Source organism: Clupea harengus, chromosome 25, assembly GCF_900700415.2.
Source record: "Clupea harengus chromosome 25, Ch_v2.0.2, whole genome shotgun sequence".
Taxonomy (NCBI): domain Eukaryota; kingdom Metazoa; phylum Chordata; class Actinopteri; order Clupeiformes; family Clupeidae; genus Clupea; species Clupea harengus.
In genome coordinates this window covers 14796938-14814272 of record NC_045176.1, presented here as the reverse complement: position 1 = coordinate 14814272, position 17335 = coordinate 14796938, and the positions used below count along the sequence as shown (strand labels likewise).

General features: G+C 39.4%; 1 gene segment (V, D, J or C); it reads left to right on the top strand.

The window, feature by feature from the left end:
* Positions 1–6740: 6740 nt before the first annotated feature.
* Positions 6741–10518, top strand: LOC122128846. The segment is given in 3 exon segments: positions 6741–6819; positions 6952–7315; positions 10326–10518. Coding segments are annotated over 3 exon segments (597 nt in total).
* Positions 10519–17335: the final 6817 nt, after the last annotated feature.

Here is a 17335-nt window from a genome sequence, read left to right as displayed (position 1 = left end):
TCAAATTTGACGGAATTTATTTTCTTATCTTTTGAGTAGAAGAGAAATAGTTTTTACCGTGCCACTTTGCTTTGAAGCTCATAAGCCTGATAATACACTCACTCATCTGGATCTGATATGTCCAAGTAGGATGGGCGGAGTCGAACATGTGACTGTCTGTGAGAGAAAATACTAAGGACAGAATGTTTCCTCAGTTTTGTATTGACAGTCTACTGGATAGCACAAAGGCTTAGAAAAAAACATGATGTTTTGGTTTCAAAAGTTTTTTATAATTGTCTTCTGCATACTTGGTAAGGCATTAACTAGTGCTAACATTGTTGTTTTTATCTAGATATATTGAAATGTTTTCAGTGCATGATAAAAACTCTTAGTGGTGTTCTGAGCCAGTGGTGTTTCTTTTAGGATGCAGAGGGCAGGACGCTGTGGAACAGCCAGAAGGGGAGATGGTTCACATTGAGGGAGGAACGGTGACTCTCAACTGTGGATAAAAAACAACTAGATCAACACAAGACCTTTACTGGTATATACAAAAACCAAAGGACTTCCCCAAATTTATACTTAAAAGAGATAATTATGGAATTGGGGAAAATGGCACTGAGTTCAATGAGAGATTTCACTCCAACCTAAACGTCACCTCCAGCTCAGTTCCTCTGACCATCCAGAATCTGCAAGAATCTGACTCTGCTGTGTACTACTGTGCTCTGAGGCCCACAGTGACAGCTGCACACTCAGCACTCACACAAAAACCCCTTTCATTAAGGGAACACCAACTCAGAGTTCAGCTCTTGTTCTGTTTTATCAGCTTGGAAAGTGTGTGCGTGTGACTTGGGTATATCATCACTGTCTCCATTACAAATGATCTATAATCTCATGAAATCTACATTTTCTCAGTAATAAAGAAGCATATGAACAAACCACTTTACATTGCTCCTGTGACAGTATAATGCAACCTTCAATAGCATATTTAGAATCATTGTGTAACAGCACATTAACAATATGCACTTATATATATCCTAACACTAATCCTAACCAAAACATCAACTCCAGTGCAATTAATTACCAACAAGATGTTACTTAAGATTAGTTGAAATGTCACACAGTGCTAATCTGTTGGTGGTGTAATTACAAGAGACAAGCAAGTATGACTGACATGGTTTCTAATTCACCACAAGGTGGAGTTATATCCACTTTCATCATAGAGATTTCAGAAACTCTTTATTCATCTGCTCCCATTTTGTATTGACTCTGTATTTAGCACAGAACACAACCGAAACAACCACAGTAAACCCAGCAGGACTCTGGTCTGGAGCTCATCTGAACACTGTGATGAGTACAGTATTCTCTGACACTATGACCTTCATTGGTTATTTCCTTCTGGTTGTTTGTTATTTGGGTTAGTATACTTCTGTTAATTTACCACATTACTGTTTTAGTGTTTTACTCCTCCACTCTTCTCATTGTGTAAATACTTTGTTTTTGTAGAATGCAGAGCTGAGGACAGACTTGAACAACCAGATGAAATGGCTGCTGCAGAAGGAGGACATGTTACACTCCACTGCAAATACATTACTGATGATTCGTATCCATATTTATTCTGGTACCAACAAAAGCTAAAAGTAGCCCCTAAATTCATACTCAGCAAGCTTATCTCTGCAGAAGGATCAACTGAGAGTGAATTTAAAGAAAGATTCAATGCAAGTCTCGACACCAGCACAAAAACTGTTCCTCTATCAATCCAGGACCTGCAGATATCTGACTCTGCTGTGTACTACTGTGCTCTGAGGCCCACAGTGATGGCAGCATGTTCAGCTCTGGTACAAAAACCATTGGCCCATATACCACTGAACACTAGTTTCCTTACTAAACTACTAAACTTCAGGATGGGAGTTCATTATTATAGTATCTTACAATGGTGTTATTTAAACAAAAAGTACAAAATTATAACTTACTATAAAGAATATATAAAAAAATACTACGATCGAATGTTTTGAGGCAATAAAAATGTAGGTACAACTACTTTAACTACTGTTTCTAAAAGCATAACATTACCACTGTGCGGTTGAAAACCCCTATACTACACTATACTAGTTCCCTATTCTGTGGCCGATTACAAGTTGATTACATGTAATGGTATCAATGTATATTTTAAGAGTCACGAAGAAAGAAAAATAATTCATTTCGATGATCTTGAGAGGGGTAAACCACTTGCCTGATAATTTCTCCCAGTTTGACGTAACCCATGTGGATATTTGAACTGCATGTTCCCTTCAGACACTGCGGGTTTACTAAATGATCTAAGATAAAGGACGCTGGTAGTTTGTAGTCAGAAGTGGCCTGTAAGGTCTGTTGATCATCTCCACTAATTTCAGTATCAAGAACAGTGAGAGTTTATCTTTATTTAGCTGATACCGTTGAGTATTTCAGACATTTTCACAGCAGTGGATATTATGTATGATTATGTTTGTTACACGCATAATGCAAAATCATATCTGGAGGGGCCTTACATTTATTTGGTAAAGGATTTTATATTGTCATGGAAACATAAATAAATAAATACAATTTCTGATCTTGTACAATTTCTATTCAGAATAGTGCACAAGAATATTATTTTCAATAGGTTAATGAGTATATAATGGTGACTTTTTGGTGGGTTATTTTTAATAAAAAATGACTTTCTTTTTTAAAGAAGTGAGAAAACACCTACACGCACTTCAGAGCTACATCTTAGCCACTCCCTTCACGGCAGAAGGAGGAGCTTATGATAATTCATGACACAGTGTTCATTTTATTTCAACAGTCTGGCATAGAATGGGGTAGAACTCAAGTTCATTAAACCTGTTCTCTGCGGTGATTTTCTAATTGCCTGTAAAATGCTACTCTTGTTTACTGCAGTCTTTGCCGCTGCTTTAGGTAAATATCAAAACTTTCAGATTAATGCTATTGTCAAATTGTACAATTGTCAAATCTATGTTAATAATGATAACTGATGACACAGCATAGTTGTTTCAGTATCTCAAGAGGCATATCGTATTCATTCACTTATTTCACTTTGTTTGCAGGTGTCAGTTCTGAGAATGTCATCTCACCAAACAGCCCTGAGGTGTATGCTGAGGAATGATCCAGAGTTATATTGTCCTGTAACTACTCTACAACAGCCTCCAGTCTACAGTGGTATCACCAATATCCCAGATCAGTTCCAAAGCATCTTGTGAGTGTGTACAGTTCAGATCAGATATCAGACATAGATCCTCGGTTAACTGGGAAGATCAACAAGGAGAAAACTCAAGTCTTTCTGGAGATCTCCTCTGTTCAAGTCTCTGACTCTGCACTGTACTACTGCGCTCTGACGCCCACAGTGACACAAAACCACAGTCTGCCATACAAAAACCTTGACAGGAAAACTAGTGTGGGGAAAGATCTTTAAAGTAGCAGCATAGCTCAATAAGTGATGTATTTAGGCTCTCATGCTGTGAAGCTGTTTTCCTAAGTGAACAATCTGGTCAGCATTGATCAGTAAACAAAAGATGAGTTAAGAGAGGGAAATGATGGAACTCAAGTACCAATTCCTCAGTATCCTCAGGGCATCTTTGATTTCTATAAATGTATGGAGCTATATGTTTGTATATATATGTATAGGGATATGTTTGTGGAGAAGATGCTGCTTGAGGGTTGAAGGGGAGATATCATGATGCAGAAAACCTCAGCCCCTAAACAGCTTCTCTTAACAACCAAGGGTGTGAAACTGCATTGTGTTACTGTCTTTAATGCTTCCTGTCTCTCCAAAACATCAGACCCTTTTGTGCCCTCATGTGGTAATCTCCAGTGCTGCACAATATACAATACTCCAAAATCTTACAGGTTCAAATATGGTGAGAGGAGAGAGATAAAGGAGTTCCCTTTCATGTGTGAATAGAATAAAAACCAGTGGTCTTGGAAATACATGTATATGTACGAGTTGGCAACAACACCTCGAGCAGCATCACACTCAGCACAGGGGCCCCACAAGGCTGTGTGCTCAGTCCCCTGCTCTTCACCCTGCTGACTCACGACTGCACAACAACCTACAGCACCAATCACATGGTGAAGTTTGCGGACGACACAACTCTGGTGGGTCTCATCACCAAGAACGATGAGACCCACTACAGGAAGGAGGTCAACCTTTTGACCACGTGGTGCAGAGACAACAACCTCTTGCTGAATGTCATCAAAACAAAGGAGATTGTGGTTGACTTCAGGAAAAGCCACACTGTACACCCACCACTGACCATCGATGGTGCTGCTGTGGAGCGAGTGAGCAGCACCAAATTCCTGGGGGTGCACATCAGTGAGGACCTCTCCTGGGCAACCAACTCTGCATCACTGATGAAGAAAGCCCAGCGGCGCCTCTACTTCCTCCGCAAGCTCAAGAGAGCGAAAGCTCCCATACCCATCCTGAACACATTCTACCAGGGCACCATTGAAAGCATCCTGTCCAGCTGCATCACTGTGTGGGGCAGTAGCTGCACTGAACACAGCAGGAAAGCACTGCAACGCATAGTGAACACAGCTGGTAAGATCATTGGTGCCCCACTCCCTTCCTTGCAAGACATTTACACCACCCGCCTCACCCGGAAAGCTACCTCGATTGTGAATGACACCAGCCACCCTGCACACAGTCTGTTCAGCCTCCTACCCTCTGGAAGAAGGTATAGGAGCCTCCGTTGCCGCACCACCAGACTCAGAAATGGCTTCATACACCAGGCTGTCAGGAAGCTAAATTCTCTCCCCTCACTCCCCCCAGCCATATCCTCCATAGACATATATACATAGACCCCTCCTCCTCTGTTGCCTCGCGAGTTACGTCGCCGCCATCTTGTAAAGGGGGCAGCTGGCCTGGAAACAAGCGCAAGAACAGTGGATCAGCGGTTTTTCTGGATAAAAAGCACTCTAGCTTTTACATTTCTCAACCGATTTCACTGAGTCGTTTTTATATTCAAGGGTTTATGATCGACGTGAAGTTCTCCCAAAAAGTTTTGTCTCTATGTTACTTTGAATGTCGATAGCAAGGCTATAATGGCCTTAGACTCTAGAGAATGCTAGACGCTACCTTTTCTTGTGCTCCCACAGCTCGTGCACTTTGAAAATACTAAGAAGAAATCTAAACTATCTAAATAGTGCTTCTTTAACTACTAATTATTGACCATCATTGAGAGAAATGGAACAAAATCTGCAAATAGCCTACAAATCAAATAGTGAGACACTGGCAGTCAGTCAGTTTTTTTATAGTTAGTTTCAAATATGTGCAAAGAGAAACATAACCTTGAACAGTGCAATTGACAATAAAATGTAATTTTACACCAACAAACACTTCTGATACGAAAGACGATGGTAAACAACGTATTGCCATGTATCTTTTCCCGAAACTCCCAGCCAGACACATTGTAACAGAACACCTGCTGAGCGACTGCCATTATGAATCTGCCTGTAGTAAGCTGGCTTCGACAGGACCGGTCAGACTCTCAGGATTAGAGATGGAGCTAAACAATCAGTCTTCAGTTTCCCGACTCATCTCCAAATGATGATTGTGTATATTTCAAATTGTGAATATCTAGCTACAAAAAGTTGTAAAAGTGAGCGTCTAGCAGCGATTATCATAGACATATATTCATGTTTGTTTATATGTATATCATTTTGTTCCATTTCTCTCAATTTATGGTCAAAACTTTTTGGGAGAACTTCACATCGATCATAAACCCTTTAATATAAAAACGACTCAGTGAAATCGGTTGAGAAATGTAAACGCTAGAGTGCTTTTTATCCAGTAAAACCGCTGATCCACTGTTCTTGCGTTTGTTTCCAGGCCAGCTGCCCCCTTTACAAGATGGCGGCGACGTAACTCGTCACGGCAACGGGCTGAAGCAGTCAAGGAGGGGTCTATGTATACTATGTCTATGATATCCTCCAGTCTGACAGGAAGCTGAAAATCCCCCCGCCCCCCTAAAAAATAACTCAAGACTCTGCACTTTAATCACTTGTATTCACTTGTTTAAAATTGTATTACGTATTTATATTATTTATATATATATAGTATTTATAGTATTTATATATATAGTATTTATAACAACTGTACGTGAATCTTTATGTTTACTTAGTATTAGGAAATGTCTTGTCTTATCTGTTGTGCCTCTGCACTTTTATATGTTTCACCGTGGGAGAGTGGGAAACGTCCTATCGATTCCTTTGTATATCTTAACATGTGAAGAAATTGACAATAAAGCTACTTTGACTTTGACTTGATGATATGTATACCACATAGGTACATTTAAGACCACACTGTCAGGTTTCCAAACTCTGATGGCAGTTATCAGTGACAGAAAAAACAGTCAGGGTGGGGCCTTTGCTGCCCTCCACAGGTTTGAGGTGAGGGCAGACTCACAGTGACAGAGTGAACCTGATTGCAGATGATGACCCTGGAATGGATGGTGTGATCTGTGACAGGTCAGGGCCACATCTGATCCTGGGTCAGTCCCTCCCTGACAAGTCTCCTCTCTTCTCATGCAGTCTGCCTGAGGGAGTCTTGCATGGTATAACAGCGCAATCCACACTGTTACACAACAACCTGTTTCACAGTCACAGAGTGTGTCAGAAAATCTACAATGCTTCACAAGTGAACAGAGCAAAGCCACTGGTAGTTCATAGTGTTTGTGTCATAACACAGTGAGGCCTATTGGTGGAGGTTGCAGTTTAAACTTGAGGAAGTGATCTCCCCACTGCTATTTGCTCCCCAGCAGTCAACCAGGATGCTGCTCTTCTGTGTGCTTCTCTTAGTATCTCTGATAGGTGAGTAACACGACTGTATTCATATTATATGGAAATGGTGTGATTAGCAATCTACTGCTTTAACTTCATAGAGCATCAAGGTTTATGGGACCATAGAGACTAACCAAAGTGTTTGTGTATGTATTCTGGCAGGGGAAAGTTCTGAACAGACAATAACAGCAATGATGGCTGAAATGAACACTTTAGATGGAGAAAATGTCATCCTCTCTTGCAAATATGACGGCAGCATTCAGAGTTTGCAGTGGTATCTCCAGTACCCCGGATCTAAACCAGAATATGTGCTTTTAGTCTTTGAAACTACAAACACTGTCATTCGTGCTGACTCTCAAAATCTACGGCTCAATGCCACGGTGAACTCGGACAGAAATCAAGTTTCTTTGGAGATCTCCTCTGCAAAGATCTCAGACTCTGCTGTGTACTACTGCGCTCTGCAGCCCACAGTGACAGGAAACACAACAAGCCTGTACAAAAACCCAGGAGCAAATGGCAGTGTTTTGTTAGTGTCATTGTGTATTTACTGCTCTATTTCATTACAGAAATCTGATTGATTATTGAAATAGTAAGAGAAGATCACATTACATTGGATCATTTCTGTATTACATGTAGTGTCTTGTAAGTAATGAAATAAAAAACATAGTATGTGCCATGTACAAATGTATGATTGGAGTCTTTGAAATACTGTTTTACACATAAAAATTGTCTGTACATAATGTACATGTCATTTCTGTATTATAAATTATGACAATAAGCAACTGATGGAGATAATTTCCAAACACTGTTAATGACTTAAGAATATAATAATCAAGTGCCTTGTGGGTCATTCCACGCCAAACGGGACAATGGCTCCCACTCGACCTTCTCAGATTTGGCTGAAAAAAATCAAGGTTGTTCATACACTTCTTAATAGGTATAGTCCAAAATATTAGCTCTCTACTCCCAATAGTTTTGTCACAAAAATATGTTTTAGGGGGGAGGGGGTGCATGTACTTGAGACGCTTTTTTAGCAGCAGTTTCTGAAGAGCCATTTTCAAATTGCTATTTCTAGAAAAGTATTTAAGCTAGCTCCTTCAAACTTTCTAGGCTTAAAATATGATACCATTACTTGAATAGTATGGACTTCCAATGGTGTGGCTTGGGTATATCATAGTATTCGGGGTGCTTGAATTTGCGCGAAAATTTCACTTTACGGTTTTTTGCAGCATCTTTGAAGGCCTGTGGAAAGCTCAATGTTAAAGCTGGAGACTTGATATTATACACAGACCTTCCTATGTATGCTTCGTATGTTGTATTAAAAAAATGTGCTCATGTGATGAATGGGCTGGAAGATATTAAAGCTTGAAAATCGATGAAAACCCATTTTGTGCAATTTTTGGCATGCTATAGCAAAAAAATGAAAGCATTTACCAAGATGAACTAACACCTAGTTTTCTCAAAATATTTTTTTGAAAATATATGATTTTTGTACACGCCCAGAATTCAATGGCCTATGGAAGCACATTCAAATGGTAGCAAAAGGTAAGTTTGTGACACAGAGCTTAAACTGGGTTTGTGTATAAAATCTGTGTATCATATCAAGTCTCCAGCTTTAACATTGAGCTTTCCACAGGCCTTAAATGATGCTGCAACAGAGCGTAGAGTAAAAATTCGGAGCAAATTCAAGCACCCCGAATACTATGATCACCCAAGCCACACCCTTGGAAATCCATATTATTCAAGTTATGGTATTAGAGTTTAAGCCTAGAAAGTTTGAAGGAGCTAGCTTAAATACTTTTCTAGTTAAAGCAATTTGAAAATGGCTGTACAGAAAACGCTGCTAAAAAAGTACAGGCACCCCATCACCCCTAAAACATCATTTTGTGACAAAACTATTGGCAGTAGAGAGCTAATATTTGGGACTATACCTATTAAGAAGTGTATGAACAACTTTACATTTTTTTCAGCCAAATCTGAGACAGTTGAGTGGGAGCCATTGTCACACTTTACATGGAATGACTTACAAGCCAAATGTGTGACAATTTACAATTTAACATTAATCAAATAAAGCATTTTGTGCCGTTTAAGCTCTGTGTCATAAACGTACCTTTTGCTACCATTTTAATATGCTTCCATAGGCCATTGAATGCTGGGCGTGTACAAAAATCCCATATTTTCAAAATAATATTTTGAGAAAATGAGGCAGAACACCATCACAAATGTTTGATATGTTAAGAACAAATATCTAATCTTTCTCAAAAAAATTGTTTCATGTTGGTAAATGCTGTCATTTTTTTGCTATAGCATCCCAAAAATTGCACAAAATGTGTTTTCATCCATTTTTAAGCTTTACTATCTTCTAGTCCATTCATCACATAGGGACAGTTTTTTTATACAATATACAGACTATACATAGGAATGTCTGTGACTGTTCCACAGTCCTTCAAAGATGCTGCAACAGAGCATAGTGTAAAAATTCTATGATATACCCAAGCCACACCCATTTTTTAAGTAGTTGTATCATATTTTAAGCCTAGGAAGTTTGAAGGAGCTAGCTTAAACACTTTTCTAGTAATAGCAATTTGAAAATGGCTCTTCAGAAAAGTATTGGCACCCCCTCCCCCCTAAAACATCCTATTGTGACAAAACTATTGGGAGTAGAGAGCTAATATTTGGGACTATTCATATTAAGAAGGGTATTAACAATCTTGAATTTATTCAGCCAAATCTGAGATGGTTGAGTGGGGAATTTTCCTTAAATTGTCACGTTTGGCATGGAATGACCCTTGTATTATTAATTACCTTATATGAATCATGTACTTATGTAAGCAGGAACATGGCTTTTCTGTGTTTCTGCGTGTGTGTAACTTAGATTATTAGGTGCCACTTAGTCTGCATATGTACAAGAGCATGTTTAGACCAGAGGTGATAAGAAGGGTCGAACTGTGCTTCTTCCAACCTTGTGCAAAACTTCCATCCGTGCCTCGGACGTCAGAAATCCACCATGTGGTTTTCTCTGCTGAACGCTAAACTTCTGTCTATATAAACCTTGTGCAATGTGTTTATCATTGCTTTACTTTCAGCCTTGGCTGGGAGTGAGCCCGATTGCAATTGTTGTTTGTCTAATAAATATACTTATCTGCAGCTCCGGAGTCCTGAGGTAACTAGGGTGAATTTTCACCTATCAGCAACCAAACTATACATCAATCTTAGGTACATCTCAGAAGTAGCAATGAAATGAACAGACTGATTTTGGGACAACTTCTTTATAAAATCCATGAATGAGGACCACTACTTCCTAATTGCAGGCCGCCACTGCGGATTTTTATGTAGGTTCCCTCAAAATGAGCAGATATGAAGACTTTTATAAAGATGCCATGCCTGAGTTTGCCCACTGTGGGGCAGTATCAGAGTGTCATTGGGGGCCTCTTGAGGATGCTGAGCAGTTCCTTCATGTATTTTGGTTAAAAAACATTATTTTAGAAACAAGACAAATTCAAAAGACTTTTGTTGTCATTGGTATGTGTTTGCAGTGTACAGGGAAATTACTCTGTCGAACAGCTAACAAAGGAATTGAGCAGTTTAGAGGGAGGACTGGTGACTCTGTCCTGTGAATACACAGTGGTGATGTTGAGGAGGTTTCATGCTGAGTTCAACATTACCTCTAAAATTGATCCCTTGACCATCCTGAAGGGTCTGATTCTGCTGTGTACTACTGTGCTATGAGCCCCACAGTGACAGCTGCACACTGAACCCCCATGGTGTAAGGGCTATCTAGCTTGGGTTGATATACAGTCATGCCAGTAAACGTTTTATTGGCGTCAACATAATTTGATACATTGTGTAATACCCACGCTCAATGATTTACCTTGAGTTTTCTTCTTGAAATAGCCAAGAAGGTTGGATTGTTTTCTTAAAACCTAACTACCACTTCCTCTCCCTTCCTCTAATGCTATCTCCTCTAACTAGTACTTAACTCACACTTACAGTAGTTACATTCCTGCATTTTTTTTATTTCTTATGTAAAGTAGTATTTATTTATTGTTACACTAGGTCTCTATTGCTTGTAACTTGATTGTTCTCTCCTTTGTACGTCGCTTTGGATAAAAGCATCTGCTAAATGACTAAATGTAATGTAAATGTAAAACCAGAGCTCTTCATCACGTCTTCCAACTTTGTGTGCACTATACACACATGATTACTTGCTAGAAATATCTGCTCATCAAGATAACTCCAGAAGAAGCACAAACTGAGAATTAATTTCATGGAAGATTCCAGCAAATGTCAACACCAGTACAAAAACTGTTCCTCTGACAATCCAGGATCTACCAAGTGTGTGACTGCTTTGTACTACTGTGCAGAGTGTCAGGGCCTATGGGCTTGCCTACGACAGCAGAGATGTCTAAGAGGAGGGGTCATGTAGATGAGATGTGATGTGTATGAGGGAGTAACTGCTGTATACTGTAGTTACAGCTGTCCTCTGTCTATGTCTATGTCTATGTCAGTGACTGCAGCTTACATTTAAATTATTACCATGCTCTTTCTGCTATTTTTGTTTATATTTCTTGCTGAACTCAACAAGACTACAAAAACTGTTCCTCTGACAATCAAGAATCTACAAGTGTCTGACTCTGGTGTCTACTACTGTGCTCTGAGGCCCACAGTGACAGCTGTGTGTGAAGTAATCATACAAAAACCTGCTGAAAAGCCTTACTCTTGTGTGTATTCAGATGTAGATACTAAATGCTAAGATTGAGAAACTTTAAAGGTCACATAAAACAGTTTCCCTCTAGGCAGTTGCTAGCCGGGAAGACTTAAATGTGGAAATTCTAGGAGACACAATCTGAAATGATTTAAACTACACAAAACAACCAACTACACTCCTAAATATGTTGTCACTTTATGTAACACATAAGTTTAACCACAAGAGAGCAGTATTGCAGAGTCTGAAATAAATACTAGGCAATTCCTTAACATACTGCCTCAGTGAGTGCACAGTGAGAATGGAATCAACAGTTTAAAACAGTCAAAAACATGCATTTTTCTTTTCTTTTCTCTTATTTGTTGTTTGTTGTTTTTTTTGGACCCACACAAACAAGAGGAGACCAGGACACAGCGATCGGATCTGAATCAGATCTCAATGTGCACACTGGAGACATACAGCGGGTAAAATAAGTATTGAACACGTCACCATTTTTCTCAGTAAAAATATTTCCAAAGGTGCTATTGACATGACATTTTCACCAGATGTTGGTAACAACCCAAGTAATCAATACATACACAGAAACCAACACAAATAAATTCAGAAATTAAGTTATGTGTATTAATGTGAAATAACACAGGGGAAAAGTATTGAACACATGAAGAAAGGGAGGTGCAAAAAGGCATGGAAAGCCAAGAAAACTGCTGAAATCTATCAGTAATTAGAAAGCAATCCGGCCCCTTGTCAGTGCAAATTAATATCCCAACTGATGGCCTATGAAAAGGTGTCTCAATACCAAGGTGTCACACAAGAAAAATCTCATGATGGGTAAAAGCAAAGAGTTCTCTCAAGACCTTCGTAACCTTCTTTTTGCAAAACATACTGATGGCATTGGTTACAGACGCATTTCTAAACTTCTGAATATTCCAGTGAGCACTGTTTGCTGAAGAAAAAGCATGTTAAAGCTCGTTTAAAGTTTGCAGCACGACATTTGGACAAGCCTGTGAAATACTGGGAGAATATAGTCTGGTCAGATGAGAGCAAATTTGAACTCTTTGGATGCCATAATGCACACCATGTTTGGAGGACAAATGGCACTGTACATCATCCCAACAGTGAAGTTTGGAGGTGGGAACATCATGGCGTGGGGCTGCTTTTCAGCATACGGTACTGGCAAACTTCACACAATTGAAGGAAGGAGGAATGGAAAAATGTACCGAGACATTCTTGATAAAAATCTGCTGCCATCTACCAGGATGATGAAGATGAAACGACGGTGGACATTTCAGCAAGGAAGTGAACAGCTAAGGAAACTCTCAATTGGTTTCAGAGAAAGAAAATAAAGCTGCTAGAATGGCCCAGCCAATCACCTGACTTTAATCCAATTGAAAATCTATGGAAAGAACTGAAGATCAGAGATCATAGAAGAGGCCCAGGGAACTTTCAAGATTTGAAGACTGTTTGTTTGGACGAATGGGCCAAAATCACACCTGAGCAATGCATACGACTAGTTTCTCCATACAGGAAGCGTCTTGAAGCTGTCATTACCTATAAAGGCTTTTGTACAAAGTATTGAATAAATATCAGTAAGCGTGTTCAATACTTTTTCCCTGTGTCATTTCACATTATTATACATAACTTAATTTCTGAACTTATTTAATTTGTTTTCTTTGTATGTATGGGTTACTTGGGTTGTTACCAACATCTGGTGAAAATGTCATGTCAATAGCACCTTTGGAAATATTTTTACAGAGAAAAATGGTGACGTGTTCAATACTTATTTTACCCGCTGTATCTTGTTGAACTCATAGTATCATATCTAGATACAATCTGGATATAAGACGCATCATCAGACACATGAAATCATCACACAATGTGTAATACAGCAGGTTGATAATTCTAGAGGCAATGGTGAGGTGTTTATGTTACATCGCAAATCGCAAGCCATCATTCATAGGTATTATACATTATTATACTCATAATGTTATTTTTGATTGGTTATATATGGGTCTGTTTATTTGCCATTAGGTGACCCTAAGTTTTCACCTAGTTTCCTACGGCAACCTGTGAGGGTACGATAAATGAACAGTGAATTCATTTCCCTTCTTCCAAATACGTAGCTACAAAATCTGTGCTCTTTGGAAGTGTAGAAAATCATTAACTGCAACACTGAAACAGCTGGACTGAGCAACTGTACTTTTCCACTAACAAGGACGGATGGCAGAGACAGTAACAATCTCGGGTTATTGTTGGATTACGTTTGATTATTCTGATGCATATTAGGAATTAAAGACATGGAATAACATTAGAAAGTCATAATAATACAGAGCGCACAATGTTGACATGTTTATTGTGAGATTCTTGATAAGAAAAAGCTTATGGTTAGGGGTGTAAAAAAAGAACCGATACGTATCGATATCAATTTTTAACGTGTAAGATACAACTACATCGATGCGTGAAGTCCCGTATCGGTATTAAAATGACATGAACCGGTCTTTGCCCGATTTAAAAGTTATGAACCGGTTCACAAGCGTTTGTCTCCGTTAAATTGCTGCGCAAAACACTCACTCGTTGACCTGTTGCATTTGAGCTCAGTCAGAACAATGACAGCCTGTCATTGGCCAAAGCCCGCATAGCATAAGCCAATCAGGCTGTATTCTCACAAATAACGCCCAGATGTACATGGAGGTATTACATAGACCTGGAGAGAATGACAGATTACAACTCCCATTCATTTCAATGGCCAATGCTATGCTAGCTACGCTATTCATTTCAATGGCCGATGCTATGCTAGCTACGCTATTCATTTCAATGGCCAATGCTATGCTAGCTACGCTATTCATTTCAATGGCCAATGCTATGCTAGCTACCTCAGCCAAGGAAGATGCATTGTTGTTGATTGCGTGATTCTACAGATATCCTCGGATTTAAATAATTATAATAACAATAAATAGGAAAATATTTATAGTCATGATTCCGAGACCGAGGCATCGTGATGTCCTAAAATAAATAAAAGAACTATACGAACAGTGCAAATGGCAGTGAATAAATAAATAAGAACTAAACTGAATCGCGTGGATATAGCCATAGTGGAATAAAATGGACACATCTAAATTCTGCAACAGTACCTCCTCTGCACCGGTGAAATTAGGTCTGCGTTTACTTCGTTTACCGGTGCTCGCTTTGCGCTTTGACATGATTTTGATCAGTCTGAAGTTGCTTTTGTGTTGCCTGTGGAGTGTGCACACATTGCAATTGCATGCCCTTATAAAGGAGCTGGCGGAGCGTTTCTGTATGCAAGTTCAGGTGCATGAGAGCGTTCAATTTAAAAATCAGTGCACAACTAAGAACACTTTAGCGGTTTAAGAACACATTTCCAGGCGTTCATGAATCCGGCGGAGATCTTTTCTTAGGTTGGTCTTTCGAAGTTGGTAAGAAGATATTTAAGAAGACACAAGAAAATGTTCGAGAATGAGGTCCATTGTTTCCTCACAAAGCAGTGTTTTCAATTATTGTACTGCATCGAATCGCATCGCCTCGAATCGCACTGAATCGTTTTGTATCAACATGCATCTTTTCTTGTATCGTATCGTGCCCATGTATCGAGATACGAATCGGATCGACTTTTTCATGAGAGATTCACACCCCTAGTATCAATGCTTTACATCACCCACAACCGTCGGAGAACCATAAATGAAAACGAGTCTGTCGAGGCAACTGCGTGCCCACGGAGTAACGGAGTCGTATAAGTATATTTCGGCCTTAAGACCATGACAAACGATCCACATGTAGGTAGAGCAAGCGCACTATCCCAATACAAACAACTAAGCACAGTAGAAAAATTTAAGTCACAAAAAAGTCGCGAAAAGAGGGTGGAAAAGTAGAAAAACTGAGAGCTGCTAAAACAGGGTGCCACTTGCGGCGTGCCACATCATATACATTTAGTTTGTGTTGTTGCTGTTTTGAAGTGACGCAGCGGGGTTAATAAGGGTTCAGGCTGAGGATAAATAAAAGTCTATCTCTCTATCTAAATCGATGTTGTTAAGAAGCTGGTTAGGAAAGGGATGACATTAACAAGCCACACATTAATCTATCACTGTTTAATCTATTTGCATCAGACTATTGTTCAAAACCGGTTTTTAAAAGTGTCAGCAATAGCCTATATGAGCAAATCTGATGTGAAAAGATTTGTATTATAGACGGAAGTTTCAAAACGGTAACTTAACACAAACAGGGTTTATGGCGAAGTGCGCGATTTTAACTAGTCCTGTTTGAGTGCTGTGGTAACAGTGATTTCAAGTGGTAGAGAAGTCGTTCAGCAATCGGAAGATTGCTAGTTGGATCTCGACTTCTGTCTTCTGTCACTTTATGCGCATGCTCCATAACGTCTTTACAGTGGGATCAACCACTCCGCTCCGCTCCAGCGTTTCAGTGTGGACGCAAATTTTTCTTGATAGGGCTCCGTGTCGACGTGATAAAAAAAGGTATTGGATCCAAAAATGTTTCCGGATTCAGGCAATCAAGGCTCCGTGTGGACATAGCCTGAAGCCCCTCCCTGAGAGAGATAGAGAGAGAGAGGGCAGAGGTTTAGAGAGAAAAAAGAGGGCAGTGAGGAGAGGGCCATTGAATAGTTGAAAGAGGGAGGGAGAGAGTGTGTGTGTGTGTTGGTTAGAAGTAGAAATACAGAGGGAGAAATGTCAGAGGGTCTCTCAGTCTGACGCGTATCACAGGACAGGATGAAGGTGGTCGCTGCTGTCTGCTGCATGGTGGTGTGCATGGCTACTATCTGTGCAGGTGAGTCTCTTACTGTTTACTTGCTGTCATATTCACTGAAAGTGCGAATGGTACTCAGGCTTACTCTGATTATCCACAGATGATAACACGATACACATAAATACTTTACCTAAAGGTTTTTCCCTTTCAGAGAAGTTGTTTACAGTAGTAGTGTATCTGTCTTTGACTTGTGATCACTCTGTTTCATTTCATTTCACTCAAATCATTTTAGTACCGTAGGCTGTTTTGAGTTTTTGTCATAGTTTTAGATAGAGTCAGCTCAGTGAGGTGAAAAGAAAGCTGTTTGAGAACAGCGAGGAAACCCTTGTCTATGTGAAGTTCATGTTACAGTTTTTCACCGTTGCTTTGGTTCATTTCTCGAATCACCCTTAACATTTTCAGAACACCCAGTGCATTTCTCAAAACAATTCATACAAATAGCATCACACAAAGGATTACCTGCAAAAGCCTGTATCTCACTCAAAATGCTTTGTTTATGCCTCAAAAGTATTCCTCCAAATTCTATCATGGTTTGTAACCGAGAAAATACTTAGCCATGTTGTCAATATAAAATGTATATCCCGGAAGTGTATTTTTTCTTTTTCAAATTTGCTTTTTACTGTATCTCTTTCACTCACAGTAATTTATAACCGTACAAGATTATTGGGCCTCATTCTCAAACGCAGTTGAGAAGAATTTAGGAAGGAATTTCTTCTGAACTGGATTTAGGAAAACATTTGGCATTCATGAAAGTTCTCTCATCTGGGATTTGTTCTGAACTTCAGAAGACTTTCCGAACGCGAAAAAGCAGTTGTAAATCGGACAGAGTTTACTGAAATGCGTTTCCTAAGTTTCCTAAGAAAACTCTCCGTGTTAGAAGTGTTAATGAATTTGTGAGAAATCGTTGGTGATTGCGTTCACATCAACTCTACAGACATCCTCGGATTAAAATAATTATAATAAATACGAGAATATTTGTATCATTAACAATTATGTTTCACATTTATAGTCATCATTCTACGAGGCATCGTGATGTCCTAAAATACATAAAAGGTCTACACGAACACT